Source organism: Pimephales promelas, chromosome 2 (genome assembly GCF_988280905.1).
Source record: "Pimephales promelas chromosome 2, fPimPro1.hap1.1, whole genome shotgun sequence".
Lineage (NCBI taxonomy): Eukaryota > Metazoa > Chordata > Actinopteri > Cypriniformes > Leuciscidae > Pimephales > Pimephales promelas.
The window spans coordinates 42561165-42581207 of NC_142770.1; the positions used below are offsets into that span (position 1 = coordinate 42561165).

The 20043-nt window shown below is 36.9% G+C and overlaps 2 protein-coding genes and 1 long non-coding RNA gene across 3 annotated transcripts in view; 2 read left to right on the forward strand and 1 right to left on the reverse strand.

Annotated features, from left to right (window-relative positions):
• The window catches only part of LOC120475645 (NLR family CARD domain-containing protein 3), a 297421-nt gene that overhangs the window by 85466 nt on the left and 191912 nt on the right, over nt 1–20043 (reverse strand). The gene's annotated exons all lie outside the window — the stretch shown is intronic.
• LOC148997442 (uncharacterized) lies at nt 3671–5173 on the forward strand. The gene is made up of 5 exons (XM_089122703.1): nt 3671–4201; nt 4302–4363; nt 4449–4525; nt 4628–4747; nt 4862–5173. The coding sequence occupies exons 1-4, from the start codon at nt 4004–4006 to the stop codon at nt 4648–4650; spliced, it is 360 nt and encodes a 119-aa protein (XP_088978829.1). The 5' UTR covers nt 3671–4003; the 3' UTR covers nt 4651–4747; nt 4862–5173.
• LOC148997443 (uncharacterized) lies at nt 18987–19946 on the forward strand. Its single transcript, XR_016147316.1, has 4 exons — nt 18987–19335; nt 19469–19596; nt 19681–19799; nt 19911–19946. It is a non-coding gene; the product is annotated as an uncharacterized LOC148997443 (long non-coding RNA).

Sequence of the window (20043 nt, forward strand, 5' to 3'; positions counted from 1 at the left end):
AGTTAAGTGTTGATTCATGAACTGGTCTTTCTTGTTGTGTCAGACTCCGTTATAGCAAACTCTTGTTATATTTGTTTTATTAATATTATTATTTTAAATGTAGCTTAGCCTCGATAGCTATTCAATATTTATTGTGAACAGCTTCAGTTCGTCTGTTAAAGTCACTAATCAACTTTAACATAATTTAGAAATGAGAGAACTGCAGGGTTTTACATTTAGCCCAGTATTGAGTCGCACTTTCCGGATTTGAAACCTTTCCTGATGTCTTGCACTGTTGCTAAATTTATTCATTTAACTGACGCTTTTATCCAAAATGACTTACAATTGCTATATACAGTATGTCAGAGGTCGCACGCCTCTGGAGCAACTAGGGGTAACTGGTGTCTCACAGTGGATTCGAACCCGGGTCTCTCACACCAAAGGCATGTGTCTTACCCATTGGGCCAATAACTCCCACCGTCTCATGATTTTATATGTCCCAAAATTCCATTACTTAGATTTCCATCCCAACCCTCTGTCTCCTTATCTTGCTCTGTCACTTCCACTCCTTAGCCTGAACTTTGACTCATAGGTTGTAGTCAGTGTCAGTGAAGAAAGTTAACAATTGATGTTCAGCCTTTGTTTTAGAATCACTTTCTTAGATTAGTTAACTTACTGAAGGCAACGGACGCTACGTAAATTAACGGACGCTAGGTAAAAGTTATTAAATTCATTCACAATATGTACATTTATTATTAGTCTTATGTCTAATATGATGAAAACGAAGCATTGCGCTCACATAAACAAAAGCCCTGCCTACTTTGATTTGATTGGTCATCTCAAATATTCTGACATTGAAAAGCAGTGACTGACAGTCCGCATTATGCATTTAGGTCCAGAGAAAGTGTAGATCTGACTTTCCCCACTCTGCCTGAGTCTCTTTGTGCTTCATATGTGACACATGATGATCCTCATTGAGCTTCATATCAGATTCTCTAATTTCTCTTCACTGTCTCTGATCCTGACACTAAAGGCCTTTGAGTTTCTCCTCAAATTTACTTCTGATATCTAGTGGACAAAGATGAACACTGCACATCATATTCTGTGTGTGAGGACAAATAGAAAACACACAAACACGTTTATTTACTATGCCTTCATTTATAATTTGTGTTAAATGGCAAAACTTATAGCAACTCATGCTTTAATGTTTCCTCTTTTTTTGTGACTGTAAGGGCTCTATCTTGCACCTGGCGCAAATGACTTTATTGAGTAAGTGTTGATCTGCTGTAGATATTGAGTATTGAGTAAGTGTTGATCTGCTGTAGATATTGAGTATTGAGTAAGTGTTGATCTGCTGTAGATATTGAGTATTGAGTAAGTGTTGATCTGCTGTAGATATTGAGTATTGAGTAAGTGTTGATCTGCTGTAGATATTGAGTATTGAGTAAGTGTTGATCTGCAGTAGATATTGAGTATTGAGTAAGTGTTGATCTGCTGTAGATATTGAGTATTGAGTAAGTGTTGATCAGCTGTAGATATTGAGTATTGAGTAAGTGTTGATCTGCTGTAGATATTGAGTATTGAGTAAGTGTTGATCAGCTGTAGATATTGAGTATTGAGTAAGTGTTGATCTGCAGTAGATATTGAGTATTGAGTAAGTGTTGATCTGCTGTAGATATTGAGTATTGAGTAAGTGTTGATCAGTTGTAGATATTGAGTATTGAGTAAGTGTTGATCAGTTGTTCTGAACAGCTTCAGTTCAGAAATGAGTTTTTGCATATTCTTCAATCTGGAGATGATGGAGATATTTTACAGTGACTTACATTTGACATCTTTGTGTTTCACTTCAATAATGATTCCCTTAAAATGACAACGTGTTGATTTTCATATTCCCTGATGAAGTGAAATCTGTAAGTGTTTTCATTTGTTGCTGTAAAACATGTTCATCTGTATCTTCTTTAACTCTGCTGTGATGATGATGTCCTGTAGAGGGAGACTGCACGACAGGGTCAAAGGGGAATCTCGGGGTTACTTCAGATTTTTATTTTTATTTTCACGTTTATTTGTAAAGTGATTATACATACTGTGACACAGTAACGGCCACACATCAGAAATGTACAGATAACTCAATCATGCAGTTACAGTAACAGCACATATTCATTTAGGCAGAAATAATGAACACATGAAAGATGATTACAGAATATTATCGTACAGTGTTATACAGTATTGTTCAGATTACAGTATATACTGTAGATGATAATGAGTTGATTCATCAGCCAATCAGTGATGACATGATGTAATTTCCCTGCAGCTCTAGAGTCAGTCATGTGACATTTCCAGCTCAGGTGATTGGCTCGAGTCAGTCCAGCAGAACTCTGTACTCTTTTAAAGGGTCATAGCCTGAAGGTGATGATCTAAATTATCCAGATAGAAATGTATTGTCCATTTTCAATGGGAAAGTGCCCAAGTAACAATTGCTCGGGCAGTGTTGTATAAAGTAGAAGTAGAAAGTAGAAATTCTGCCATGTCTTACTTTTAGCCATGAACGGATTGACAGTTCATTTCAGCTGATTTCTGTCTCCTGACTGAAAAACTGCTAATAAGCAAATCCAGGTGATTGGAACAAAATACTGAGGCGGACTTTTACTTTCTGAACCTGGAGTTTACTCCTCTGAAGAGAACAGAAAAGGAGAATGAAATCACCTGAAGAGAAGACATTAAATCTGAAGATCTCAGCAGAGGAGGATTAAACAACTCCACAAACAGCATTACCAACTTCACTTATTACTAACCAGAATGCCTTTATTTCTGTCAGACTCCTACAGAAGATTTTATTGAGAATTAACTGAGGTTTAACGCAGTTTCATTTGAAGTCACCATAACAGTGATTAGTGTTTCCATTAACCAGGCTCTTTACACTTATTATATATTTGATCTCTTCTGACTGCTGTGACAGTGTGTTTGTCAAACACATTTACAGTAACAAAGTGTAACGGAATCAGGTGAAGAACATTACCTGGTGATGGTTTTATAATCATCATGAAAAAGCCTGATTCACTGTGGTATTTGAATATAATAATTATTTTGACAAATTATTTTCAAAAAACAAAACCTGTAACTAGGCCTGGGCGACATATCGCACGATATTGTTATGCGCGTCTAATCAGTGAAGCCGATTCCTTGATTAGTAGTAAATCACCTTCACCTGCTTTCAGATGGACAATACGAGTGTTAAATTAACCCTCAAGAGTGTTAAAGTTAATGAGATAGTTAAGTGACTAATTTAGTGATGATTGAGCATTATTGAAGACACCTGATGATCACAAGCAGAATCACTGAAGGAGAAAATCACAAATTGTAAGTCACCGTTATGGAGATCAGTGTTTGCTTTAGTTGGGCTCTTGACACTTTTACTTTCACTTTAAACTTTGTTTGACTGCTGTTATTAATTTATACTATAATTTATATTTATATATTTTTCTACTTCTACTTTATACAACACTGGTTTCAAACTGTTAAAACATTTATTCTATTAATTATCAGGTAAAATAAAAAAAGCAAAGATTAAACGCAGGGAATATTTCCGTCTTCCCACAGGAGAAACAACTGAAAGATGGAGTTTGAGAGGAACCCTGCAGAACGAGAGATGAGGATACACAGGACCAAACAGGTGTTTTCCTTCATAATCTTCTATCACTGCGTCAAAAGGTGTGTATACGGGAGAATTCGGACAATGAAAACGCCCGCGAAATGTGCTGTTTGGCAGGGATCTTTGGAACTTTGTTATGCGTACCTGTAAATGCCTGTAAAGGCCCGGAAACAGGAACTTGTCTGACCACATGCTGTTAGTTGATGGCTTGGCTTTTTAAATGCTAATTTGTTTTGGGACTGGCTCAAGTTTGCCCCTATTCCCCTGCCCCCCTCATTAGTATTCAGGAAAGGTGATAGGCTTTACATTGTGTCAATCTTCAACAAGTGTTACGGAGAGCAGAGTGGAGATGTTACTCCTTTACATAGGGGCAATATGGCTATTAAATCTCTGAGTCCGAACGAAAACAGACTGCTGTATATGGCAAATGAAAGTTTGAAGAGGATATTTGAAAAGCTGGAGATGATGGACATGAGGTTGGATAAGATGGAGGCTGACATCAATGAGCTCAAAGAGGCAAAAGAGGAGCCTGCTTCAAAGAAATTAAAGAGAGCTGGGAATAATTCTGTTTCGGTAAGTTATTTTCTGACCATCACAGTGTCTGCTTAACTTTGTGTGCTTTATTTATAAATCTATTCGAATTGAGCCCTCATACTATGTTGGATTTTTACAGGAAGCTGTATGGAGATTGCACAATGGGGAAAACAACATACACAAATATGACGCACAGACAAGGTATATCTTTAAAACTATGCTTTCATAACAGTCTTTTCTTCTAAATTATATTTTTAATCAAGCTTCATTAATTACTGCTTCACAGTCTATCCTCCCCCCACAACCTCGAGGTCATAATCTTTTTAATGGCTGTACCGGACGTAGATCCTGCTGTTGTTAAAGGTAAGTCACAAGAGAATGTACCAAGGCTACAACTTTTTAACTGTATAGATTAGTTAGTTACAAATAAACATATTCTCCCCCTCTCTATCTCCATCTCTCTAGCATCCTGCAAAACACATTTTTAAAAATGTGTGAAGGGGTTACAGGATGACACAAGATGACAACAAAGACAAGATGGAGGACAGCAGGATCATTATGCTCATGAGACAAAGAAAAAGAAGAGTAAGTATAAATACATATAAATCTGAGTAAAACCCTCAGCCTGGGAGAGGCTCCCATCCCAACACATTTGATATTTTCAGTGGTTTAATTACTTTTTTCCCTCCCATTTTGCAGCTACTGAGCTGCAGGACTGGGGTTCTCCAGACAGAGGAAGATGCAGCTATCTGGAAGACTGCAAAAGTTGACCACATGTCTGAAGAGTAGGATGCCATATTGGATGGAAAGTCGGTGTGGGTTGTTCGGGTTATTATATTGTTTTATACACAGGCCTTATATATTATATGGGGTTATTTATTGTATGACTAATAGTAAAATGTATTCTGTGCTAATGTTTTTTTTTTATATATAGAGTTTTGACTGTGTGTATATAAATATATATGCCATGTGCCCAGTGTCATTTACAAATAATAAAAATAACAAACTCAACTTTGTCTATCTGATTGTCTTGACATTATAACCATGAACACCAATGACAATGAATATTAATAATGAGTAATAATAAACCCAAATGAGGCCATAAACTGGACCAATAGTGTGGGGGTTTAGAGGAGGGACAAAGCATTGAGCACCCAATCCTATGTAAGATCTCTGACCAATTGAAGGAGGCCACTGCCTTGTGTCCCAAAGGTGTGAAATGCTAATGTTCCCTTGCATTGACCCCGACCTGGGGATTATTCACCATGGTAACTGATGGCCCTAGTGGCTCCCTGCTGTGCTCCAAACTTGGTACATATCCAGGAGTTTTCGGGATTGTGTGACGGGACAGCAAACTCCCGTATACACACGTTTATTTGTGGAGTACACAGGAGTACTCAGGAGTTTTACATGCCCGATTACAGCTCTTTTCACGCAGTGTATGACTGATGACGAACATCAAAACTCACATATACAGTAACAATATATAAAACTAGATTTACGGGGGTTGAATTTAACTTTTAACTTTAACATGTTCTAAAACTGCTAGAAAATCAGAGCCATAAATCTAATAAGTGGTTCCAGATTTGAGGTTGATGTGAGTGAGATTAGTGTGTGTGTGTGTCAGTGACAGAGTTTCAACATTAGATGCAGTGAAACTCACTGGGACACAGCGGTCGCATTCGGGATTTGCAGAGGAGTTTCTCTTACAAATATTACATGGACACACACAGTGTTACATCTATACCAACACACACACACACACACATAATTATTGCTGCAAAATTTATCCACTTGCCTCTTGTTACGCCCCGTCTAGGGTAAAGGATGCAACATTGAAAAGAAAAAAAAAGGAAACGATACTGTTTCTTTGAAGGAAAAGCCAATGAAGCAATATTTATTGGGTTTTACTAGGGTTAGATTACAATTGGGGACTTTATCTCAGGAGCCGACAGCCCAAAATAACAAACAAAAAGAGTAATAGGTACTTCTTACTGCCCTAATACACAAAATAAAGTACAATTACTTCCCCAACTCCCTGATCCAAAACTGGCAATAGAGATTAAAAAAAAGTGGCATGGGTCTCCCTATACCTCCCAATTCAAAAACATAAGTGTGTATATATATATATATATATATATATATATATATATATATATGAAAAATAGTCTCTACCAGTCGATCTACGAAACACCGATCCATGTGCGCTGGTGAGATGTGAATAAGGTGATAAGGTGAGCGTGAACAGTAGTCTACATGTACATATTGATGAGAAGAAAACGGTTCGTGTTTGTGTTTCTTCCGGAAACAACGGACCATATGAGATTCTGCACAGTTCAGCGCACTTGGATCGGCGTTCGTAGATCGACTGGTAGAGACTATTTTTCAAAGATGGCTTCTTCCTGTATTCGCGAAGTTGACTGTGTGTATAAAATATCTTCTTATTAAACTGTTTGGACACTGATAAAGTTCTCAATGCTTCGGTTTGAATGTAGGGACCCTTGTTATGCTGTCGTGTTAGTGTGGGGCTATTTTGTTAGTGGTAATAACAAGCGATTTTTATTTGTCATTACTCTATGCCCTATATACTAGCATTATACTAGCGTTATAGGCTAAACTGTTTTTAGAGATAAAACTATTTACATTCGGCAATCATGAAAACAAATCTCAGATAACGGTTGACTAGGTAACAATGTGTAATTAGACCAAAGGTTCATTTTGCGCCGGAGTTCTCCTTTAATGCCAGTCATTGATTCGAGTACCATTTTTGATTTGTGTATAAAGTGTTTTATTTCTACAATATATGGTGTAAAAACGTCTTAGTGCTGCCCTCTTCAGGTTGAACGGTGGCTACTGCAGTTGAATTTTCCTATTGGATGTTCCGCACTTCGTGACGTACGCAGGTTTCAGCTCACCACTCTTGGCACGAGCTACGCCCTTTGGCAGTATAAAAACCAGCGTGTTTCGTCAAAACCAGTCAGGAGTTAGAATTGCGAGTATTGAAAACGATTAGGATAGAGTGTTTTAGCATCTATTTCGTCCCCTCTATCTCCGCTGGGGTCTGCCCACTTTTTCAGCATTTTTCAACTATTGCCAGTGGGTGGAGTCAGGCTCTGACTAGGGGTTTATGGTGCCTATTATGCCCAACGAACCGACTCGGACCTCGGATATGACGTCACGTCCACACTTCAAGCGTTCTATTTGTTTTGCGCGTCCGAGTCGGAGAACAAAAAGGACGCCACCCAGAAAGCAGTTGTGATAGCACTGGCCGAGTACCAGGCCCTCCAAAATAAGTATGTGCTTCACCTACAGAACACCGAGGAAGAGGCCATTGGCCATAAGACGCAGAAGGTATGCTTAAATTTCATTATGTTTGGTAAAGTTTGAGCGACGTTATAGTAGATAATTTTAGCTAGCACGCCAGCTAGCAGGGAATTATGAGAGGCCGTATGAAACGAAACACATTGAAACACTTGCGATACACACTGAAACTCTGCGATACACATTTCATATAAATATTTATAGCTTATCGTGCTTTTATCATACTTCTACATTCAAAACGCTGAAGCAAATAGATTGTATGTATATATATTTTTTATGTTATGTTCTCTGTCATACTGTACATTTCTTGATGTGTCTGTTGCTCCCCCTTCCCTGTCTTTTATTTTATTTTATGTAAATGTTTGTTTTATCTTTGTTTATAAAGACAATAAAGAGTTGATCACAGAAAAAACGCTGAAGCAAATAGTAGCAGGACATTCAACGCTTAACGTTACTGTGAAAAAAAAAACATTAACGTGACTAAATGAGACATTATTAAAAATTAAAAGATCGAATTCTGTACACACCTTATAAATAAAGTACAGAATATGAACGCACCGCATGAATTACACGTTATGTGTTTTCCTAAAATTAAGCCCTTGATTCAGGGAACAGGGAAATATTTTACCACTCCAAACGACATCTTCATTACAAAAATATCATTTTGTTATTAAATGCAAAGTTTTTTTATTTCAAAAGCATTTATAAATTCAGTTCATATTTCCAACAAACGAAACTCAGAGCCATTCCCCCGTCTATAAGTGGTGATAGGCTAAATTATTAAGTTAATAAATAAAAGCACATATTAATAATAATATAAACAAATACAACGCAGCCTATTACAGATAAATGCCCAATGCCGGTTTTAGTTTTGCTTTAAATAAATGAATTAGTTTATGCTTTAAAATAAATATCGTTTGACTAATTAATGGCAGAATAATATATGTTTATTTTATAGGCTACTTAGCCTATATTTTGAAGTTTTGTTTTGCACTGAATTCAAATTTCAGTGTGTATCGCAAGTGTTTCACATGTCTGTGCAAGTCTAATTTGAACGTGCAAGTGTTTCAAGGAGTTTCGTCTCAAATGGTCTCGAGTGCCGACGTCGCTAAAGGTGATATTGAACTCCTTGCTCTTTTACATAACGCTCTATGTTGACAAAAATAGATCCACTTAAAAGCTAAATGTAATGTTTTATACATGTTTTTTTGACAACTTGTGCAAGATGCAAACTTTGCTGTCGAACGCAGTGAAAAGTAGCAACTTAGACGTACTGTTACACGAGTTAAAATACATATATTAATGGCATTGATTAAAAAAAAAACTTTTTTGCCTTTTCTCATTCACGTAGGGCTGTGGTATCGGCTGTACTGACGTCCAGACAGCAGATCATCCTGAAGTCTGGAACCGAGTGGGAGATCATGCTGGAAATGGATGACAATAAGTCATTTCCAGATCAGAAGATCCAGGTTTGAGCAGCTCCTTGGACTGCTTCAGGAAAGTCCTGATGTCTCTCTGGTATATGGCCAACCAGAACAGCTTCAGAGAGATTTCTGATAAATTTAATGCTTCACAATCAGCAAGAGCCATCCTTCAGGTACTGACCATCATGTCAGAGATCGGCACAAATTTTGTGTCTTGGCCAATGGGCTGTGAGAAGAGGATGTCTTCTGCTGTCTTCCAGCGCATCTCTGGCCTCGATGGCATCATTGGATGGTTGCCACATCAGGGTCCAGAGGCCACCCATCAGAGGAGGGGATTACATAAATAGAAAGTCCTACTACTCTGTCCTCCTCCAGGGAATTGTCAATGATGAAGGCCGCTTCATTGATATCTTTGCTGGACCACCAGGATGCCAGGATGCTGCGGGCTCCACTTTTTACACCGAATAGCAGGAGAAGAAGATGGGGGACTATCGTCTGATCGGGGACAGTGCCTATACTGGTCAGGCCTTTCCCTTCATTGTTACACCCAAGCGTGACAACGGGGCCCTCACCGATGCTGACCACCAGCAAAATGACAAAATCAGTCGGGGGAGGGTCATTGTTGAGCAGGCCTTCGGGAGAATGAAGTGCAAGTGGCGCTGCTTAAGAGATCTGCAGAACACCAGGATGGACATTGTAGTAATGATCATCATGGCTGCATGCTTCTTGCACAACTTTTCCCTTGGATCTGTGAATGGCTGTGATGAACACCCAGAGGGATGTCCAAGAGAGGAGGATGACAACGAGTAGTCGTATCTAATACATTTCCATCGTCTTTTTACACCTTTTAAGGTTTCAGTGTCAATTTTCTCGTCCTCCAGACGCTCTTCCGTCATTTCTGACCGGAAAAAATTCAGTCTTGAATTTATAAAAATCACAGCTTCATCTGAATGATATGAAACTTGGTGACTTTTATGGTATTAGGTATGTGAACACACACACACAAAAAATGTAGGTCATGATTCAAGCAGGCTAAGTGGTCGTACAAAAATTAGTCATAATGTTAAAAAATGCTTTCTCTGTATACAGGTTTGACTGTAGTAATAATGCGAATGTAAACGTCACATTAATTTTTTTATTTTATTGTTTAAACCTTGGTAAAAAGTATTATTTGAGAATTTCTAAAAAACATTCAAATCCACATCTTAAAACTAAGAGAACTCGCAAGCCTCTCCATCGAGACCTATACAGGCATCTAGTGGTAAACCCATGCAATAACATGTTTTATTTAATTTTCTATCAGCAGATGGTGATGATCTGACTAAAAAATGGATTTAAAAGGCATAGCTTTTATATTAATCTGAAATACTGCAATAATTACTTAAATTAATGTTTCATTGTGCTTCACTGGCCAGTTATTTTGTAGCTGAAAAGACTAGTAACATTCAAACATGACAAGGCTTGGTTAATATTAAAACTATTTTAATATTTTATTAAAATAACAAATATGACAACACAGGATAACACTGAAAAATATAATAATAATACAATAATATTGATATTCAATAAAATTAAACTGGATAAAAATAATATAAAAAATAATCATTTAAATAAATTAACAAAATTAATTCTATTAAAAATAAACTGTATAACGGCATGTAAACAATTCAACATACATTAACATGAGAATAAAAAAAAAAACATTTCACATCTTCTCCACCATCTGGGCAAGCAGTCTCTCCTGAGATTCCTTCATTTGTGCCAGGGTCTCAGCGTGCCTCAGACTCCCTGAGAAATGCCAACAGCTCATTCTCCCTCTGGCGCTTGCGTGGCCTTCTTGGAGTGTCAGGGGGGATGCTGGTAACAGTGGGATGAGGAACACAGTAGGATGGAGGAGGTGACGGAGGTGGAGAGGAGGAATTGCTCAGGGAGCACTAGTGGACTGTGCAGGTGAGATGTCTGGTGCAGACACATTGACTTGAAGTGCATCTGGCATGCGCACATCCAGGCCCATGGTTGTTCCCACAACAGGGAAGACAATATCATGGTGACCTCCTAAGAGGGCATCCATCTCATCAAAAAATTGAAATTTACTTGGGGCCCTCCCTGTGGATGAATTGTTGTCCTTTATTTTTTTGTAGGCCTCCACCAATGTGATCCATTTACGAGCCACCTTTTCTGGCACAAAGGTGTGCTTGAAATGGTGGCTCAGCTTGCCAGCAATATCCTCCCACAGCAGTTTCTTGGACTTCCTGGCCTGCTTCAGGCGCTGGTTCAGGTCATGGAGGGACCTGGGAGTGCCCTTACCCTCTGCTTCTATTTGCAGCCGCATGAGATCAATTAGAAATAGTTATTGATTAGTTACTAATTGATACTAATACTAATTGATTAGTTATGAAAGCTTTAGTGATGAACATACTCAATCAATACTCGTCAATGGCCAGTGAAAAAGAAAGTACAACATGAAAAGAAACACACAAACAAGCTGTTTAAGTTTCAAGATTTTTTAATTATTTATTTTTCAGGTTTATTTCACTGGTAGTGCCCTGCATGCTTACTATAGTGAAATTAGTTTCATTCAAAAATACATCTAGTATATATTTATTTACAATTAATTCTAGTAACAGTTTTAGGACATCGGGTACAGTAAAACACAGTCTTAAATGGTTTTATAGCTTGTTTTCCCTGTTTTGTTTTAAGGACTTTAAGGACGTTTTGAGTTTTGAAAAATTACTGATTATTGACATTTTGATTGTTTTGTTAGTTTCTGATGTAATCAGTTCTTTTTTTAGTTTCACCACACATTATTTTTAAATAAACTGCAGATATCTTTACTAATGCTGCTTAAAGTTGGCAATAAATCAAAATTCAGGTTCATGTCAGACTGTCTGGAAATACATATTATTTTATATTATATTGTTGGTAGGTCTACCGTAACAAAGGGAAGTGAATCAGCTGATGTGTGTGTGTGTGTGTGTGTGTGTGTGTGTGTGTGTAATTTAGTTATCTTTCTTTAACGCTGAATAATCTGTGAAACAAAGTCAGTTTCATTTTCAGTTTGATCTTGTTTTGCTGTGTGTGATTTGCTTTTCTTTCTCAGAGCAGAAATATTCAGCATTAAACATCTTTTTCAAAATAGATCACTCATATTTAAAAGAATCCCACAAACAAACTGTTCTTATAGGTCACATGATCTGTGGGAAACTATACACATTTGAAGGTCCATCGCTCATCGCTCGTCCGAGTTCGGATCGCTCGTCCGAGTCTGGGAATGATGAATCCTTATCCAACATCTCTGTTCCGTTTGTGTCCTTTAATATTCTTAAGTTTCAGACAGCAGTCACACATCAGTAGTTTCTGTCCATAAGCGTATTATATTTCATCTGTTAATGTCTCTCAGTGAATGACTGTCTACAGCTTCATCATGAGAGACTGCAGGAAACAAAGATAAGAATAAGTGGAAATATTACAGAGCGTGTAAGAAGACATTTAATACATCAAGTTCTAGATGTTAAAATACTCACAGTCTGGTCTTCTTGCCTCCACACTGTCCTGATGATAATGTGTCATGGATCCTTTCTTCTTTAATTCAGATTGAGAGTTTTTCTCTTTGTTCTCCTGAATTTTGCTGTTCTGCTTCTGAATCTTCTCTCCTTTGCACATCATCTCCAGTCCATTAACCTTTATATACGAGCGTATGGGACACTCAAGGGGTTCAGGACTAATGCAGTCAAGACAGTGTTGTGTGTTTCCAGCAAGAGAAACTCGAGATGAAACCCCAGTTTAACTGATTTATTCAAAGGAGCTTTGCATGTTACAGTACTTCACAAATGTGTGGTCTATAATAAACAAAATAGCAACAAAGAAAACAGTTGTTAAGTAGTATATAAATTAACATACATGGGTTAACTGCGTGCTGATTATAATAAAATAATAAAGTAAAGAATGACACGCAGATTGCACAATCGCTGCGTATGCTCAATATTACAGCAGCGGTAAACATCATCAAATTCAACATTTTCAAACAATATTGAACAAACCGGGTATCTGTAACTAAGAAGTGAATATAATATCTTATAACCTAATATAACAATAATTTATAGCTCAAAGTCTAATCTGAAAGCATTTCACTTTGTGACGCAGTTTAGGGGGGGGGGGGGGGGGGGGGGGGGTTTGACTGCTTTTTTTCTTTGCATGATTGTGTTCATGGGGTGCAATATAACATGTATTCGTTTTTTTTTTTTCGTTTTTAAAAAGTCTTATTTTTCATAAACTTCACGTTAATTGTCAGCCGCGCTCTCCTCTGTCCTCGAAGGAGCGGTTGACTTCCTGAGTCTGTGAAACCACTCCCTCAGAAACAGGCAGTGGGCTCAGATTGGTTAGTTTGACCCGGTGTGTTGTGATTGGCTAAACTGTCGCTTACGTTGTCCGGAAAGTTAACGCCCATTACCTTTCCGGGCGAAACGGGCACGTGCCTGTGTAATGTTGAGACACACTGTCTCAACTGTATACCCCCGATAAAGTTAAATTAGGAAACACACTATTTTGTTGTTCAGTGTAATGATAACAGGTTAAATGTCATAATTAGCCAGCATAAGCTGCAAATGAAATAAAAAAAATTTTTTTAGTGATCATTAAACTGTGTATTATTAATTAACATGTAAAATATACTGTTTCTGTTTTATAAAATTTAACCAGTTCTAATTAAAATAAAATTAATGAATTTGAATGGATGAATAAACAAACATGTTGCCCAATTGTTTTTTTTATATGTCTTTATTTATTGTATTTTCAATGAATGATTAGTTACCTTTACATCATTAAAAATGGGTGTCTCAACTGTACCATGGTACTGTCTCAACTGTACCACATATGGGTACAGTTGAAACAAAAAGCACCTTATTTTTATGAGCTAATTGTGGAAAATATAAACTACTCATGAGTAATATTGATTGATAATATCGTAGTCTACAAGCTAATGGAATGTCATGTGGCATGTCATGTGGAAATTCACGTCTTTTCAGTATCTATTTTTGCGTGAAAAATCAAAACGCAAAAAGTGTCTCAAATGTACCCAGTCTACCCTACTTTTTGTCTGATTCCAACAAACCATAGCCTACATCATTAAATAAAATAGTTTTTTTTTTTTTTTAACAAGGTGAATATCTCTTGCTAATTAAAATTAAAAATCACACTGCCACGCACCCTCTTCTTTCCTTGCTGACTCATCTCAGACATGGTTGGCAAGCTCAGCTCTATTATTGTTTTAATAAATAGCATTTACTTAACAACATGATTTTTGTGAGAATAGATAAAAAAAAGAGGTGACTAAAGAATCTCTATAATAACAACAAAAAAATCTTGACCCATTCTTCATGCACACATTTTAAAGACTAATAAGACTACCCAGCCAACACAGTCATGTGGGGCCCACATTGGTCTGACCTGGGCTATCTAACTGGGACCCAGCCAGTTTTGTCCAAGGTTTCCATGGCGGCCCCAGATGGGTTTGCCCAGATGAAATGAACACTGCTCAGTGTGCACACTACAGGCTGTTAAATGTAACACTGAATCAGTGTGGGAGTTAATGAAATAATTAATTGATTGAATAATGGTTGAGCATTATTGATGAACACCTGATTTCATTTAAGGCTGTGGCTGCAATTAGTTCTTGTGTTTCTCTTGTCTTCAGTGATTCTGCTTATTAAAATCAACTGAAGATACAGTACATTAAATCTCATAAGATCTGATTACACAACTCCACAAACAGCATTACCAGCTTCACTTATTACTAACCAGATTTTCTTTATTTCTGGTAGACATCTACAAAAGTTCCTATTGAAAATTAACCGAGGTTAAGATGTTGATTATTTATTGAAAATAATAGTTTGGTTTGATGTCACCATTATAGTGATCAGTGTTTGCTTTAGTTGGGCTCTTGACTTTTTAACATTAGCTTCTCTCTGCTCAGTTGGATCTGATTGTTATGTTGAGAACAGCAAAAGAAAATGCAATCAGATGCTATAAACTGATTGATGAGTAGAATATAATCAAGTAGTAGCTTAACTCACCAGGATGTTATTCCAAATATGTTATTCTTTTTGTTTTATTGTTGTGATTCAACAGCAAGAGAACCAGCACATTTTTATCAAATTATTTTTAAAGCACCATTTACACATTTTGTGTAGGGCTGGGCGGTATATTGAACGATATTGTTATTGTTATGCGCATCTAATCAGTAAAGCCGGTTCCTTGATTAGTAGTAAATCACCTTCACCTGCTTTCAGATGGAAGATATGATGCAGATATGAGTGTTAAATTAACACTCAAGAGTGGTAAAGTTAACGAGATAATTAAGTGATTAATCGAGTGATGATTGAGCATTATTGAAGACACCTAAAGCAGAATCACTGAAGGAGAAAATCACAAATTGTAAGCCACCGTTATGGTGATCAGTGTTTGCTTTAGTTGGGCTCTTGACCCTTATATTATTAACTTTAGTAGATTGGATTTTTTTCCATGTAGGATGACACATTGTTTTCTATTATGGAGGTATGAACTAAACCACAATACTGCATTTTTAGACAGGCCAATAGCATAGAGCTTATCTAAAAGAAGATAGTGATCAACAAGGTCAAAGGCTTTTGTCAAGTCAATAAATATTGCACCTGTGAGTTCACCATTATCTGCAGCAGAGAAGACATCATTGGTGAATTTAAGAAGGGCAGTAGATGTAGAGTGGTTAGATCTAAAGCCAGATTGAAATGGTGATAATAAATTGTTTGCACTAAGAAAATGTGAAAGTTGATTATAAATTAATTTTTCAAACACTTTAGCAATAGAACATATAATAGATATGGGTCTATAGTTATTCAGATCCAATACATCTCCTCCTTTATGTATTGGAGTGATGCGTGCACACTTCCAGATAGCTGGTAACTCACATGAAGATAAAGAGAGATTGAATAAATCAGTAAGTGGATACATAAGTATATGGGAAGCTAGTTTGATCAACTTATTATCCAGTGGTGGAATGTAACGAAGTACAAATACTTCGTTACTTTACTTAAGTACATTTTTCACGTATCTTTACTTTACTTAAGTACAATAAATAGTGCCTACTTTTTACTTTTACTTCGTTACATTTTGCAGCAATTATTATACTTTCTACTCCACTACATTTCTACAACTTCTGTTACATTTTCGTTACATTTTCTGATCAGTTTTTCCCCTGCCAAAACGTAATCTGACGTAATCATTCGTTGCACGTTTGTCTCACCAGTGACGTTTGGTTGCCATAGATACAGTATATCAACTAAATGCGTCTCGCACGCAGTGTGTTTATCATGCAACTCATACGCGAAAATTAGTTTTTACGTGCATAGGAAACACACCGTGTGTAGTATGTTTCGTTTGGTTAGGATTATGGCAAGCCAAGAGGTTCAGAATTACACCATGAATTAATCTCGTTTACTGCCAAACATAGTTATTAAGAGTATAGAAGAACAAAAGGCGAAACTCTGATGCTTTTTTGGTAACGGCCACTAGATGGCGCTTCGGTAGCGCGGCAGCCATATCGGGGTGAAAATTCCAACTGGAGTTACTGGACACCAGCTCAGATAACAGTTTTTTGAGGTAGTTTTTTCTTGCATTAGTGAGTATTTCCATTGTATGCAACTTTACACTTTTACTACTATTATTAGTTACCAACTCCACTAGGCCTGAAATATATTTTGGACGTTTTAATCCCCTGGATCATGCTACAAACATGATGATCATTGATGCGCTGTGTCCGTTATCTTAACTAATTGCCACTTTGGACATTGGCTGTGTTTTTTTGTTTGTTTACATGGTCTTGTCATTAATATAAGATAGGCTAGTACTGCAAAAAAAAAAAAACTGTTTACTGTAAAGCGATTCTATTACTGTTATATATTTATTGTCAAACATTTACATTTTAGTACAACATTTATTTGCTGAATTTATTTCATTGATAACTTATTTTTGTAAGTAACGTTATGTGTACCTCCCGGGAAACGGTCTATGTTATTATAACTTTTTGAACTGATATCACTTTATTCTTACCTATCACACTTAATGTGGAGAGTAATATAATGAATTAAATCCTCAAACTTCCCTGTCTCAAGTTATGAGGGGGTAAAAGCCCGGTTAAGTAGCAAGTAGCAAGTTTCATTGGAAAATAGACATTAAGATAATAAACTGTTATGCAAGTACTTTTACTTTTAATACTTAAAGTACATTTAAAATAAAGTACTTTTTACTTTTTACTTAAGTATGGTTGTCATTGTGTTACTTCTACTTTTACTAAAGTAAATATTTATCCGGGTATTTCTACTTTTACTTAAGTACTGAGATTCAGTACTTCCTCCACCACTGTTATTATCTAAACCATCCAGTCCAGCACCATTGTTCCCTTTTAGTTTATTTATGGCATTTTGCACTTCATCTGGTTGAATTTTCCTAAAATAAAAAGAACTACGATTGGGCAAAGCATTATTTAAAAAAACCAGTACCCAAATCAGATTTGGATATTAAGGTAGAGCAAACAGAAGAGAAATGATGGTTAAATGCTTCAGCAATAGATAAAGAGTCATGTAGAATTGAATTTGAAACTCGTATTTGGTTAATACAATGTTTATCTGATGTATTGGTAATAGTGATGAAACTAACAAGCTAATATCAAGCTTGCGTACAGTTTTACCAGCTTTTGAGTAATGCTAATTTTGTGGCATGCAGGTAAAAGAAGCTTGGGAGGTGCTTGGTTTGGATCTGATTGGACCACTGCCAGAAACGGCACGCAACAAGAAGTATGTCCTTACCATGACTGACCTGTACACTAAGTGGGTGATTGCAGCGCCCCTGGAATCTAAGACAGCAGCTGAGGTGTCTGCAAAAATAATCAGAAAGTTGTACTTGTTCGGCACGGTCAGAAAAATAATTACCGACCAAGGGAAGGAGTTTGTCAACCAGGTGAGTTTTGTAAAGGTTTAATTGTTTTCCCCTACTCAAGTCACTCTCAACATATATGTTGTTGTCTGCAATTACTCTAGTCTTGCAAATTTAACCGATGATCCCTCTGCAGCTCAACAGCAGCATTTTCAACGCGCTGAACATTAAACATGCTGTCTCCAGTGCTTACCATCCCCAAACCAACGGACAGGTAACTCTTAAACAGGATATACTTAAAGTACTATTGTTGTCTTGCGGTTATTTACAAAGATGTTTAGAAAAACGTTCCTGTGGCCATATTTATACATGTCACTTCAGATTCCAAACGAAATGAACACTAGAGGCAGTAAAATAGCAAGCGCTTTTAATTATTTTCATACACAATTATGAGTACAAGGGTAGTTTCAAGGGTAGACCAATGACATGTTTTCATGTGGCTCCTTGCACATTATTATGTTATGACCTCAAAACCCTTTTAACCATAGTGCATGATTTGTAAACTTATAAATTCTGAAGTTTGCATCACTTAACCAGCTCCATATGGTCCATATGAGCCTGGGCTGGTTATTCATCAACTTTATAAATTCATTGATATGTACAGGATGAAAGAACCAATCAGAACATCAAGCGTGCTCTCAGAAAGTATGTTAATGACAGCCACAATGACTGGGACCTCCACCTTCCTGCTGTGGTGTACGGCATCAACACTGCAAAGCAGGTCTTAACACATTTACTTGTTATATTTATTATATCTACTGTTAGATGTCAATGGGAAAACTAAATTGATTTATTTACTTTTTCATTTAATACACATTTGATAGTAAATGAGAAGCTTCCTATGTGATCAGTCCTCCACTAGACACAGTCCATACTTTCTACTCTTCCATCGACACCCTCGTCTGCCAGAGGTCATGAATGCCTGTCCCATGGGAGATGATTTTGAAGTTACTGACCCAGAAGATGACATCGACTCCAGAGTCAATAAGATGAAACTTCTCAATAAAACGGTTTGTTTTTGAATAATAATGGTTATTCAAAGAAGTGGTGAATTTCTCAGAATTAGGCAGGCTAGGCAGAGGCTGATCTATGTATTTTCTTTCCTATGATTCCGCTTTATTTGTACACATTTACACTGTATATATCGTTAAGAGATGTGGAGAATGTAATTCATTTCTTTGTAGGTTCTTCGCAACATAGAGCACGCACAGGGAATGCAACAAAAGGCATTTCAAAATCGCAAGCGGAAGTTTGTGCGAGTATGTTCAATTCAGGCTGGTGATGATGTTCTGCTCTCGGGGGACCCCAAGAAACGACGGACAGGAGACACGTTTACTAGTCAGCACAAAGGACCATTTACTGTGGCCAGCATCTCTTCCAAAGGGGTGGCTACGATTGCGGAAGGGTCAACTTGCCAGAAGGTTAATGTGTCAAGACTGAGGACATACTACAGATCGAAAAGTAAGAGTGTTTGATAAACTTTGTACAAAACAGTTTTCAATTACATGCTAAATTCATTAATATATGAAATTTCTTTTTTTTAAATTCCACAAAACTTCTTGTTACTAATTGTGATGTATTTGTGGATCATCAGATGGACCAACTGAGAGGATGCTTCTCCAGGACCATGGTTACTCAGTATTTGAGCGGCAGATAGAGCATCCATATGCTTGTTCAGGAGCAAAGTGGGAGAAGGACTTGGGCCCTACTCAAGATGAACTGGTAAACATTCAATTTTAGTAAAACTTAATTTAAACATATTTAAATAGCCAATGCTAAATAATGTCAAATGCTCTTTGTTTTTAGTTAAAGTATGTGTTAGACAAAATCGTCCGCCAGGAGAGCTGATTGTAAAGCAAGGCAAAATTTGCCTCACCCGAGAAGACTTCTGGAGCCTGGGTTTAAGCCAGTGCATGGAATCTAATGTGCGTATGTTCAATCTTAGTTTACAACACAAAAAAAACAAAATTCCCAGATAATGCATAATGTTCCACAAGGCTTTCAATGAGATGCAATCTTTTTTCAATTAATTTCAGATTGGAAATGCTTGCCTCAAGATTGTTGAAGAAGCTGCACAAAGACATGTACTTCATACTATTATATCTTCTTTTAAAAAGTATTTATTTTAATGTATGTGTGTTCAGTAATTTATAATGTTCTTTCCATAAG

Coding starts and splice junctions, on each gene's coding strand:
- LOC148997442 (XM_089122703.1), top strand. CDS start 4,004: ATGGCTATTAAATCTCTGAGTCCGAACGAAAACAGACTGCTGTATATG. Junction 4,202..4,301: donor CTGGGAATAATTCTGTTTCG/GTAAGTTATTTT, acceptor GGATTTTTACAG/GAAGCTGTATGGAGATTGCA. Junction 4,526..4,627: donor AGATCCTGCTGTTGTTAAAG/GTAAGTCACAAG, acceptor CCATCTCTCTAG/CATCCTGCAAAACACATTTT.